Source organism: Electrona antarctica (assembly GCF_951216825.1).
Source record: "Electrona antarctica genome assembly, chromosome: 1".
NCBI classification, from domain to species: Eukaryota; Metazoa; Chordata; class Actinopteri; order Myctophiformes; family Myctophidae; genus Electrona; species Electrona antarctica.
The window spans coordinates 44031856-44045574 of NC_136806.1; the positions used below are offsets into that span (position 1 = coordinate 44031856).

The window sequence follows — 13719 nt, forward strand, 5'->3', positions numbered from 1 at the left end:
TTGGCCTTTGACAGAGAAGACATATGGGACCGAGCTAACTGAGTTAGTTAGCATTAGCTATCTCTGGGACATGCTAACCCACTTAGCATGGCTATTACTAGAGCAAGGAGCCCCTTAATTCAATACAGGCCTATGCCATGATAGCATTACCTAGTCATTAGCTAACATAGACGGAGATCATAGCATTAGGCAGTCATTAGCCGCCATATACAGATGCTGTATGATGCCATTAGAATGTTCTTTGCTAACGTATAGACGCACAAGCCAGTGGTTTGTTAAGCTACAGCTTGTTTCCCTAAAATTGTTACCCTAAACATTGACCTAGCCTGCTACAACAGTGTCCCATGTACAGTATGAGCCCGTAATAATAAATTACTGTGCACTGCAAAGTGTCCAAGCTGCCTCATTTGTGAGGTGACCTGTCATTTTACTACTACTTTAGACTCAATCTTTCATTTGGCTTTGAGGGCTTAATTTCATCAAGTAGTCTAGTCTCTGCATTAACATGTCGCTACCATAGATCATAGTCTTGACGGGTTAGTTAGTCGCGTGACATCTGCTCGCTGTTAAGAATACTGTCATTTATTAGCTTGCAAATCTCAATGTACAGTTGAGGTTGTATCGCACACACACACACACACACACACACACGCGCACACGCACACACACACACACACACACACACAGTTGTACTCACAGAGTTTTCAGTCCAGTAAGCCCTCTGAACATGCGTCCCTGCAGTCCAGTCAGTTTGTTTCCGGTCAGCAGCAGCTCCAGGATTCCACCGGCGCCGTCAAACGCACCCTCTCGAATATCCCGCAGCTTGTTGTTACTCAGATTGCTGCAGAGAGTTAGATCGGAATGTGTAAATACTTAGCCATACATTTTATTTGAACTCAAAATTTCTTAGAAAATGTTGGACTTTTTCAGTGGTCTAGGACAATCCAAAATCGCCATGGAACCCAAGCTCTGGTAACGTATAGGCTCAAAGTGATGTTTAATCATTGTAATGTATGTGCCCACACACACATACTGTCCTGCATGCACACCTGTACATGCACAACTGTACACACATACTCACACATCACTATTCCAATTAGATTGTGGGTATTAATCATGTTCCCTAACTAATAACGGCTAACTACACTGAATTTCATCATTGTCTTGTGAAATAGATTTACTGATATGTAATCAGTGGTCACACACAACAGCTCTAGAAGATAATGATCACACACACGCACACGCACACGCACAACACACACACAAAATGAAAAGTTGGTCTACTCGGACAATAAGTTGAGACAGTAATTGTCACAGCTACTGTAATTTGAAGTCGTGCCTATTAGCTTCTGCTGCCTCTTATCAGATGGGAAAGGAGAGGAGAGGGGAGGAGAGGGGAGGAATTGAGAAGGCTAGGTAAATTGAAATAGGCTCTGGTCAATCTATATACTGTCAGTGACACTGCTAGATGGTTAGCAATTTCCTTGTCAATAAATCAACCGACGTTCTCTGCTCTGTCTCCCTCTAACACACATGCACTCGCAAAAAAAAAACATGCACATGCACCCGCACACAAACATGCACACCAGTACGTTGCAGATAAGGACTGTAAATCTGAAGTGAAGGCCCATCTTCCATTTCAATTAAATGTTCTCTCCATCCCTCCCTCCTTCCCCGCTTCCTCCATCTACGCCTACTGTAGCTTCCTTCCTTTCCTTTAAACTCAGCCTGCATTCATACTTCACCATGGGTCTAATAAATAATACTAAAAGCGAGTAGTGGACAAATAAAAAAATGCATGTTGATTAGGTGATGTAATGGTGATGTAAAACAAACGGTGCCAACACAAACATTAAATGCCATTAACAATAAAGAGACAATATGACGTAATGAGTTACAAAATGGTGTAAGTTCTCCCTTCATTGTCAATGGTGTTTATTAAACGAGGTATGGCCGGTGAAGAAGAAGTAGTGGTACTTGAACGAAAAGTGCTTGGCTACATACAACTACGAAAAGGTATCAATATGAAATAATTAAAGAATTAATCTTTTAAACATTGGCTTAAAGACAAACATTAAACCTGTATATACAGTAGGAGGGGCTATAGCACTAAACAAACAGGGAGTTCATACATGCAATGTCGAAGGTAAATAAAGTATCATTTATACATACATCTTACGCAGGTTGGGCAGCTTCTTAAAGGTTCCTGTAGCCTCCAGGAGTGTGAGCTCATTGTCATTCAGACGCCTAGAGGATACAGATGGAGGAGAGATGTATGGTAAAAGGGTTGGGACTTTGATTCTTCCATAAATCACATCACTTAAAAACAGCAGATCCCGAAAAATCTCTCTCTCTCTCTCTCACTTGCACGCACGCACGCACGCACGCACGCACGCACGCACGCACGCACGCACGCACGCACGCACGCACGCACGCACGCACGCACACGCACAAAACAGAAATAGAAAAGAGGAGAGGAGGGGGAATGAGCATTTGAAGGTTAATATGCCTTCAGTGACTTGTGAAGTATGAGCATACCTCACAAGTCAACAACACGGACAGGAGAGAACAGAGAAGGGGAGTGGTGGTTTCCACAAGACGAGAGAAGAAGAGAAGAGAAGACCGGTGAACAAAAGAGAAGGGAAGAGGAGAAACGGGGCGGAGGCGAGCAGAGACGTATGGCCGGTGAAGAAGAAGTAGTGGTACAGAAACAGCGACGGCCATGAATCTTTTCTATATGGTCATCAATACCCACAATGCACTAAGCCAGGACTAGGAGAAGAGCCCGCTTAGAGAGATAGGGAGCTAGACATCTGCTTTATGGAGGTAATTTGTACTAAAACCCAAAACGCTAAAAGGCTATTCTCTCTCGTTCTGCGTCTGTCTGTGTCTCTCTGCGTGCGCGTATACAGTACGTACATGATGCGTCAATGCTGGAGGGAACAACTTCTAAGAAGATAGAGGGAGAATAATGAGACGAGACAAGAAAGGTACCAGTGGAAGTCACTGATGCTACTACTAATAATAATGGTAAAAAGAATCAGCTTAATCACAGAATGCTCGTGTCAGTTACGGCCGACTAATGCTTTCAGTGCTACAAATGAAGCACTTTCAAGGCCTCTGTCAAGGATTTTTATGGCCTGTGGGGAAGAGGAGAAGGCAAGAGAAGAATGATAAGCCTTCAGCTCAGCTACACCCTCTTCTGATTTCCCCTGATAAGGCAGGGTAGAGGCCAGTGGTGGAAAGTTACTTAAGTACAGTTTTGAGGTATTTGTACTTTACTTGAGTATTTCCAATATCCAATACTTTTACTTCTACTCCACTACATCTCAGATCCAAATATTGTACTTTTACTCCACTATATTTATTTGAAAGCTTTAGTTACTAGTTCGTTTGTAGATTTGGGTTATTAGAGAACATACAGTATACTGTATTTACCACTTCAGCCCTATATACATTTTGGCCATTTGAAAATAGCAGATCTACAAGCTCAAGCTTGTAGATCTGCTATTTTCAAAAGAAGATGTATACATTTATTTTTGGCACTTAAAGTACATTTTGATACAAAATTACCAATACTTTTGTACTTTTACGCAAGTAAATTTGGAATTCCAGCAATGTACTTATAACAGATTATTTCTAGATTGCAATATTGATACTTTTACTTAAGTAAAACATGTGAGTACTTTCCTTTTTTTCCTTGAAATAACTCTGAAAGGAAAGGCATTGAAAAACAACAAGCCAACAGTTTGATGTGCCCTCTAACTGGGCGTGAAGGACAAGGTTGTTTTCTGACAAGAGAAACACCCTGGGATCAGGAAGGAAGGAGGGAAGGGAGCTAGAAGAGAGATGCTAGAGGAGAGAACAAAGAGAAACAGAGACAGAAAGGGAGAAAAGAGAGTCTGGACACTAATGGGTTGTAGGATACTGGATTATCAATATTATTTGGTGTTACTTTATGACAAGATTATTAATTGTGAGCTTGAAGATCTATATGTTCGGTACAATGTGACATTGTATGACATATAGGGCATTTGTTTATGAAAGATAAAACATAAAAAGATGAAATATGGAGCTACAAGGTTTCTGTCCAACAAGTGACGATATCTAGTTGGATGTCATAAGGCATCCAACCTCCATTAGTAGGCCTACTACAATGCTGCGTCTCGCTACTCGCTACGAGACCGTTCGGACATGTTTCCATGATGAATTATGAAGCGCTACCAACTTACACTACACTATCTATTTGCATTCATATTGAATATGTTTGAAAATGTAATCTGATTATTGTAATCTGATTATATGTGCATTATGTTCTCCTGTATTGCGATCTAAGAGACCATGGGCCAGACATTGTGATGAGTCCCGCAGGACTCTGAACGAGACAGATGAACTGCTCGAGAGAAGTCACTCTGAGAGGAGGCATAATGTCAGCCAGAGAGATAGAGATGGGAACAACGGAGACGGAGACGGAGAGATGGAAAGAGTGAAAAGACACAAAAAGACAGAGAGAGAGAGAGTATACTCAGTGACAGAGTTCACATTGTACATGCATTGCTGTGTGTGTGTGTGTGTGTGTGTGTGTGTGTGTGTGTGTGTGTGTGTGTAGTTCAATTTTGTATGCTTTGAAATGATTATATTTTATGTTAAAAAAATGTTAAAATTAATAATAATTATTGTTTTTTTATGTTATGTTATGTGTTAATAACAACATGTTATGCACGTGCGCGTGTATGTGTATGTGTTATATGTAAATATACATATTGTCTCTGTCGAGTGGAAACCTCATAGTATGTCCCACTGGTGAGAGAGAGACAGAGAGAGAGACACACAGAGAGAGACATACAGAGAGAGATAGAGAGAGAGACACACAGAGAGAGACATACAGAGAGAGACAGAGAGAGAGACATACAGAGAGAGACAGAGAGAGAGACATACAGAGAGAGACACACAGAGAGAGACAGAGAGAGAGACACACAGAGAGAGACACACAGAGAGAGATAGAGAGAAACTCACAGGTCGGTGGTGTGCTCTGGGATGTGTGCAGGAAGGCGGGTGAGTTTGAGGTTGGAGCAGTCCACCACCGTCCCCTCACAGCGACACTTCTCTGGACACACCAGGTCTTGGAAGCACTCTCCACTCAGACGACTACGGTAGTCCTCCTGGCCTGGAGAGGAGAGGGGCAGATTGTATGAGGGAATGAAACACAAGGGGTGAATAAATGGACCCAGGAGATAGAGGAGAGATAGCGATCGACGGAGGGAAGGATGGTGGCGGGGGAAAATGTGTAGGAGGGAGGACGGACAAATGTGTAGGAGGGAGGAGCAGAGAGATGGATAGAAACAGAGAGAGAAGGATTTAAATTTCAGGGGGGGCATAGATGCAGACAGACAGACAGACAGACAGACGGAATAGCACAGACACATTTAAGAGGAGAAACCAAGGAGAAATCATCAGCCGATTCAAATACACATTATTGGTTTTATTCTGTAACTATTTTTCACAATTTTCCACTTCACCCCTTATTGTATGAACACATTTACTGTACATAGTATACCAAAGACAACTCAAATATCATTCTATCTACTACATTTAGAGATTGCAAATGTAGGCAAAAAAATAGCCATTCATATTTTGTTCCCTTTTCAATTTCAACCATTAGATGCAACAAGATCTCATGGTAAGCCGGCATGAGTCATGACTTTGTGTATGACTGTTCATTTGTGCTTGACAACACCTCAGGAAGAGTAGAGTGCAACCGCGAGGTTGCCGGTTCAAATCCCTAGATGCTTCCCCACAACCTACTTTTAAGGTTTATCCTTGAGTTGAGCAGTAGAGGACACAGTAACTGTGAAGAGGCCAACACTCAGGATTGGGGGAGTTGTATGAAGACAGACACCCAGGGTGAATCGCATTGTCAGACAAACCACCCAGATCGTCTTACACATGCTCTGCTGATACATGTGAGGTAGATAAATGTATTTATACCAGGATGTTGTGGTTCGGCAACTTTGTGCGAGAGGTTGTATCTGTTGTTTGGAAATTAATCTAAACTTGTGTTATTTATGGCTGCCATGGAGAAAGATCTGCTTTACATCATGCAGCAGCCACACACAGTTTATGGTTATCATCTTGCCCCCCTCTCTCTCTCTCCCTCTCTCTCTCTCCCTCTGTCACTCCTTCCTTCCCTTATTTGTCTTATTTATCTGTGCAGTTGCCCTCCAGCTGTCTGCTGTTGCTGTTGTTATCCTCCTTTCTATATTCCTATTCTCTTCGCGTTTGCCTCTGTTGTCAGCTCTCTCTCTCTCTCTCTCTCTCTCTCTCTCTCTCTCTCTCTCTCTCTCTCACCAAAATGCATGGTGGTGGTGCAGACTATATCTATCTCTCTACAACTCTGGCAGAACAGATACGGTCCTCGTTGAGCAGTCAGACCACCTGCCGAGTGTGCGTCGTGCGATAGCCTTAACCCGCCTGGATTGTGTGTGTGTGTGTGTGTGTGTGTGTGTGTGTGTGTGTGTGTGTGTGTGTGTGTGTGTGTGTGTGTGTGTGTGTGTGTGTGTGTGTGTGTGTGTGTGTGTGTGTGTGTGTGTGTGTGTGTGTGTCTGTGTCTGTGTCTGTGTCTGTGTCTGTGTGTGCGCGCTCGGTGGCAGAGAGCCCCGGTGAGAACAGACAGGTGTGTGGGAGAGCAGGTGGATGCGGGGTCAGGGCAGGGAGGAGGGAGATGGCTGGAAGGAAGAGAGGAGGGGCACACAGAAAGAAGTAGCGAGGGAAATGAGGACATTTAATTTATTAACATTTTTAATGCACACGACAGGATAGACCGACATTTTCCCAAGATAGACAGCTGTGACTCAGACATTTGAGGGGGGGGTGGGGGGGGTGGGGGGGGTGGAAAGGGAGTTTCCATTGACAGGAGAAACGGGATCAGCCATGCCAGTCACTAAAGCTCTGCCATGCTATTGGACTATTTGAAGGAGGAGGTGGGTGCAGTTATAAGTTATATAATATAAGGGCCTTTCTCGGCCCCAACCCTCTCCAATTGTGTATATTGTGTTTACTTTCCAAGATGGCCGCAGCACCAGGAGGGGGTGGGGCGGAGGTGAGCGGGTGGGGTTGACATATGCCCTTACTGGGCTGCGTTCACACATTCAAGACACCTGTCTTGTGTCTGTCTTGTGTCTGTGTTTAATGGCTGCTCCAATGCATTTCCAATGGAAGCCCATATGGTTTGACCAAACATTTTGTTTGATGGGGGGCAGAACACATCCATCAAAGCTGTGTTCAGACACAAGTCAGGTGTCGGACACAAGGCAAGTGTCTTGAATGCAGCTCAGTATGTCGACCCCGCCCGCTCACCTCCGCTCCACCCCCTCCTGGTGCTGCGGCCATCTTGGAAACTAAACACAATATAAACAATTGGAGAGGGGTGGGGCCGAGAAAGGCCCTTATTAATTTCTCACAAAGAACATGATTAATACCCACAATTTAATTGGAATAGTGATGTGTGAGTGTGGGTGGGCATGTGTGTACAGGTGTGCATGTGTGCATGTACTTGCATACGTACATACATACATGCAATACAGACAGACAGACAAACTTACATCATTATTATTATTTTGTACGCATGCTTTACGTGTCTGAACACCTTTCATGACCCTCATTCAGAGTTGTTGTTGAACAGTTGAACCACTTAAATGAACAAATCTACACTTTGTTTGACATTATGCTTTTATGTTTTTTTCATTGTCAGGCTCACTCATTTCAAACACAGACACCATGTATACTCACACCTCTCTACATACGTGAATATCTAGTTCTAGGCGACAGCTAACTATAAGCAATAATATCTCTAAATTTGAATGACCTTTTTTTGGGTGGGTATTCTATTCAGACAGCCATGGGTAAAACACTCCCAAAAATGTTTTGTCTCTGTGACACATCTAGGGGCCACAATCTGCATTTAAAGATTTTCCTAGAAGCTTTGTCATTGGTTGAAAAAAACCCTGCAGAAATGACAATCAGGAAGGCAAATCGACCAATGACAAAAAAAGGTAATTAAAAAAGATATTATTGCTTATAGCTACTTTAATGGTTTATCATGTGTTACAGTAGAATAGTTGTGTACATATGGCAACTATTTCACCACCCCTTGGTCTGTACTCCTTGGCCTGTGATTGGCTGGCAAAGGTGCAGGCGTAATCTAGCGGTTCCTTGCGTGCCGACGGCTAGGAGAGGCAGGTGGGTGCATGCGGGGCGGTCCCTGGCGCTTGACGGAACCATGTGAAGTCACAATAGGCGGGGCCACATGGTTAGATCAAGCACAAGAGACAGCGGCGCTGACCAGTCAGAATGCAGGTCCACACAGGAAGAAGGCGGGGCAACAGAGAGCTGCACCAATCAGAGGCAGGGTCCATACAGAAGAGGGGGTGAGGGAGGGGGGACGACGACAATGAAACAACTGCACCAATAGAAGACGGGTCCACACAGGAAGAAGGTGGCGCAGAGAGTTTCCCATGACAGAGTAGGATGTCCACAGAAGACGAAAAATGCAATGAGAGGGAGGGGCCATGGGACATACAGTAGGAGGGGCTAAAGCAGAGGGTGTGTCCAGACAGCTGTGGGAGTCTCTTCCACTTAAGGTGGTTGCACACTGGACGTGTTTTTCGGAAAACCGATGGAGAAACGCAGCTAAAAATCCGAAAAACGCGCTCTGTGTGCAGGGACCTTTAGACCCTTATTACACACAATATTTGCAACACACAAATTGAGCATATACACACACAAACAGTACAGTACACTGAACCACACATAAATACAGTATGTGCTAATGCACTCACAGACGCACAGCTGGTGACCGCAAGTTACGGCTGATGGTACCTGCCGAATCAATTATTGTATTGCTATATTATATTGTGTATGCTTTTCAGTATGAAATGGAATATTATTTTAACTCCCATATATTCTGTATTTTTTAATACTTATTATAATTTTCCTATTCTCTTAACTCTTTAATAACCAATTTAATTGTATTCAAACGACTTATGTGTGTCATTGCTCTAATGCTCTAATATAACGCCCATTGAATTGCCGTGGTGTTGAAATGCGCTATACAAATAAAACTCGCTTTGCCTAGGAGAGGAATAAGTGATGGGCAATGGAGAGAGAGATGCTGTGTAGAAAACCAAGGGAAATACAGAGGACTGTTCGAGGCTTCTAGGCATGTCCTACCTGTGCACCTGAACTTCTTCCCTTTGACCTGGCTGATGCGTTTGTTGGCGAGCCGCCGCGGGTGGCTGCAGCGAGCGCCGCTGGTCTCTATGGGGTTGTCGAACAGGTAGTCGGCCAGCCACTTCAGATGGCAGTCACACATAAAGGGGTTCTGGGCCAGGTGACTGAGAGGAGAGAGAAGGTCTTGATTATTGGTTCTCAAAGTGGGGTGGCACAAAGTGACACACTGCTATTTTATACATTAAACAAATATTACATTAATATTAATATTACGATATATACGTATATCTATGTATATATATATATATATATATATATATTAATATTTTTTTATAGACAATTTCTATACATATATCTTTTCTTCGGAGGAAACACTGACGGACACAACAACTTCTCAAATAGGGGCCTGCAGCCTATATCAATCTGGAGGTCCCTGACTCGGAACATGTTTGAGAAGCACTGGTCTTGATATTGCATCCTTGGCGAATCTTCTGTAGTTTGCTGTCAGAAGTGTGTGTGTGTGTGTGTGTGTGTGTGTGTGTGTGTGTGTGTGTGTGTGTGTGTGTGTGTGTGTGTGTGTGTGTGTGTGTGTGTGTGTGTGTGTGTGTGTGTGTGTGTGTGTGTGTGTGTGTGTGTGTGTACACTCACAGGGTTTTGATGGAGCGTAGCGGAGCGAACAGGCCCTTGCTAATGGTCTGCAGTTTGTTGTCATACAGCGACAGCAGGTTGAGGTTCTGGAGGTCTTGGAAGGTGTTGACTCTCAGACAGTTGATCTTGTTAGCGTTGAGCAGCCTGGATATGAATGAATGAATGAAGAGTTTAGTTTGGTGCTTTATATAACAAGAATAGATACTATACAGTTTGGTTTACAAAGACAGAGGTGGCACCGAAAAGGTTATGCCTACCCTATTTGAAGAGTACAAAACAGAACATCGACAAAACTGAAAACAATAAATTGAAAATATTTTTTTGCATGAAACATACAGTACCAAGAAATGTGCAATCATACGATGATAATGATATGTTATAGGGACACATTTTGTTCAGGTGTACTATTAGATGTAGCTTATTGTAGATATATTTCCTTTATTCTACACAAGAAACAAGACTGAGGTATGAGGATAATGAGACAAATTATATTATAGTCCACCAGTTTTCTGCTTGTTATATGGCAACCCTCCCATTCTCCTCTCCTCCGCTCTCTTCTCATCCCAGCCAGTCAAGATTGGATGACACAAATGACAGCAATTTTCTTTCTTTCTTTCTTTCTTTCTTTCTTTCTTTCATTTATTTCTCATTTTAGGAGTGAAAGCAGCATACAGTATCTGCTTTTGGCCGGTTTAATAACTTAATTTGATGGGAGGTAGACAGAAGCTCAGAGCGTTGGAGAGAAGAGAGTGGGTGGGTGAGGACAGGTGAAAATGTAATTTGCGGATAGATGGCAGAGGAAGACAGACGGCCTGGCAGACATTAGACAAAACACAAGAGACGGGGACTCACTGACCGCTCTCGTCAATCTCTCCTCCCACCTTTCATAACGCCATTAACTAATATACAGCCAGGTGGCCGGATACCTCTGCTTCTGTTTTTCTCTCCCCATCTCCCTCACTGTGGCTAGGTAGCTTCCCCCCCCTCCCCCTCTCTCTCTCTCTACCCCCCGTCTCCCCCCTCTCTTTCTCTTCCAGTTAAACTCCGTCTGACAGGTGATTAACAACAGCAGAGCTTAACCATTTCAAACCATCATAACGAGCGCCTGCAATGACACACACACACACCCACCCACGCACGCACGCGTGCGCACGCGCGCACACACACACACACACACACACACACACACACACACACACACCACACACACACACACACACACACACACACACACACACTATCATTCTCTCTCTGTCTCGGCCACTCTGCAACATACCCATGCATCATTAGGCAGCTCACAGCGGGAACTAATTACCTGAAACTGCACGCACACACGCACACGCGCACACATAATCATAAACAGCAGACCAGTAGCTAGAAGTCATATAAAATGTATTGTTGCTGTCGTGTTAAAAACCTCATGGGCCCAGTTTTCTAGATTCTCATTTATTTTTTCTTCTTCTCTCCATTAATTTGTATTGAAGGTCTACACGTCCCTTTACATGTAGAGGATGTTTTACAACCTCCGGACCTGTGATGTAACAGGCTGTACAGGCCATTACAAGGCACACCACTGGGCCTGCAGACCAGTGTGATGGAACAGGCTGTACAGGCCATTACAAGGCACACCACTGGGCCTGCAGACCAGTGTGATGGAACAGGCTGTACAGGCCATTACAAGGCACACCACTGGGCCTGCAGACCAGTGTGATGGAACAGGCTGTACAGGCCATTACAAGGCACACCACTGGGCCTGCAGACCAGTGTGATGGAACAGGCTGTACAGGCCATTACAAGGCACACCACTGGGCCTGCAGACCAGTGTGATGGAACAGGCTGTACAGGCCATTACAAGGCACACTACTGGACCTGCAGTGCAGACCAGTGTGATGGAACAGGCTGTACAGGCCATTACAAGGCACACCACTGGGCCTGCAGACCAGTGTGATGGAACAGGCTGTACAGGCCATTACAAGGCACACTACTGGGCCTGCAGACCAGTGTGATGTAACAGGCTGTACAGGCCATTACAAGGCACACTACTGGGCCTGCAGACCAGTGTGATGGAACAGGCTGTACAGGCCATTACAAGGCACACCACTGGGCCTGCAGACCAGTGTGATGGAACAGGCTGTACAGGCCATTACAAGGCACACTACTGGGCCTGCAGACCAGTGTGATGTAACAGGCTGTACAGGCCATTACAAGGCACACTACTGGGCCTGCAGACCAGTGTGATGGAACAGGCTGTACAGGCCATTACAAGGCACACCACTGGGCCTGCAGACCAGTCTGATGGAACAGGCTGTACAGGCCATTACAAGGCACACTACTGCCATGTTGGACAAGTGACAACAAAGAGAACATTGTCACATTATTGATAACTCCTCCCATTAGCTGGAGGCTATATCGAAAGGCCTGTAAAAGCCACAGCCAAATGCCAACATTTTTCCGACCAACTTTAAGACTTTAAGATGTTTCTTTTCTGCATTGATATCCACTGATATACCGGTAGGTATAAAACATAGAAAACCAAAATATTATTTGATTAAGCGGAAAATAAATCGATAGAATAATCGGTAAGAAGATAATCAGTAACAGGACGTGTTGTGAGCTTGTAGATCGGTTATTTGTGGCGAGGGAGTTTTGTTGTAGAGGGAAAAACAAGAGCCACCTTGGTCAAGTTTAGTAGAGAGAGCGCTTCAACATTGTGACAGACCTCAAATGAAAAGAATGTCAATCATTTCAAAATGATATGCTGCCCATTTGGAAATATGGCTTCTCTTTGAATTCATGACAGACTGACTACTGTATTTCAACGCTTGACCGAATAGAGAGTGAGTATTCGATGTTAGCCGGCTTCAACCCGGTCAGTGTATGAAATATTAAAATACATATTCCTCCTCCCGCTGAGCGACCTCTAAGCCATGCTAGCAGATATAGTTTAGTTTAAATTGCATGATGTAGATATGCCCCATAGTGTTAATAATATATATGAACCACTGACACGAGTATAAAATATACATTCACTTGAGGTTTCTTCCAGGCAGAGCTATTGCAATCAGCCCTGTGTTGAAGAGTGTTTTTTTTTTTTAAACCTGTTTATCTCAGATTCTTTTCCCAGATTGCGTTTTTGACCAAAACAAGCTTTATTCACGGCTCATAACTAAAGTGTCGACAAAATGTTTTGTTATTAGCTGTTAGCTATTTTGGGTGAATTAAATAACGATTGCTGGACGGATTTTGCTTTAGTTTTTCACCTCCAAAATCAGACAATAGAATGAAAAGATGTGGCAGAAGCTAAACGCAGCGAGAACTAAATCTGGCAGTACATTTGTTAAGGCTCTGTTCCAGTTAGTGTGCAGTGGTTCTCAAACTTTATCATTTCAAGGACCCCCAGAGTGAATAAATGGAACCAAATGAACCCTTACGGTTCCATTTGTACCTATTCGAGTGAGCCTGCAACATGCACAATAGCCTCCATTAGAACAGAGCCTCCATTAGTACTGTACCATCAGTATAACACCTGAGTCGCGTATTTTCCGATAGGGGTCCGTGTCCAAATACATACCATAATTGCTATTTGCTTGCTCAAATAGTCAATATCTTAAACCAAACGCACGCATTATGTCCACAGGCTTACGCATGCACACACGCATGCATGCACGCACGCACACAGACACCATCACACTTTATATCTGCAGTATTATGACAAGGTATGTGAGATATGTCTTTCTAATGGAGGACTATATAAATGCTAATGGTGTTATGTGAGACATTTTCCTCATACCTGCATTCGAAAACATACACCTCTCTCTCGCTCTCTCTCTCGCTCTCTCTCTC

The 13719-nt window shown here is 43.8% G+C and overlaps 1 protein-coding gene across 1 annotated transcript in view; it reads right to left on the reverse strand.

The window, feature by feature from the left end:
- Positions 1–13719, reverse strand: part of slit3 (slit homolog 3) — an 88458-nt gene that overhangs the window by 58155 nt on the left and 16584 nt on the right. Inside the window, exons 7-11 of the mRNA XM_079504791.1 lie at positions 9877–10020; positions 9229–9392; positions 5017–5167; positions 2173–2247; positions 698–841 (exon numbers count right to left, since the gene is read on the reverse strand). Of these exons, the coding sequence (XP_079360917.1) occupies positions 698–841; positions 2173–2247; positions 5017–5167; positions 9229–9392; positions 9877–10020 (678 nt within the window). The remainder of the gene's footprint in view (positions 1–697; positions 842–2172; positions 2248–5016; positions 5168–9228; positions 9393–9876; positions 10021–13719) is intronic.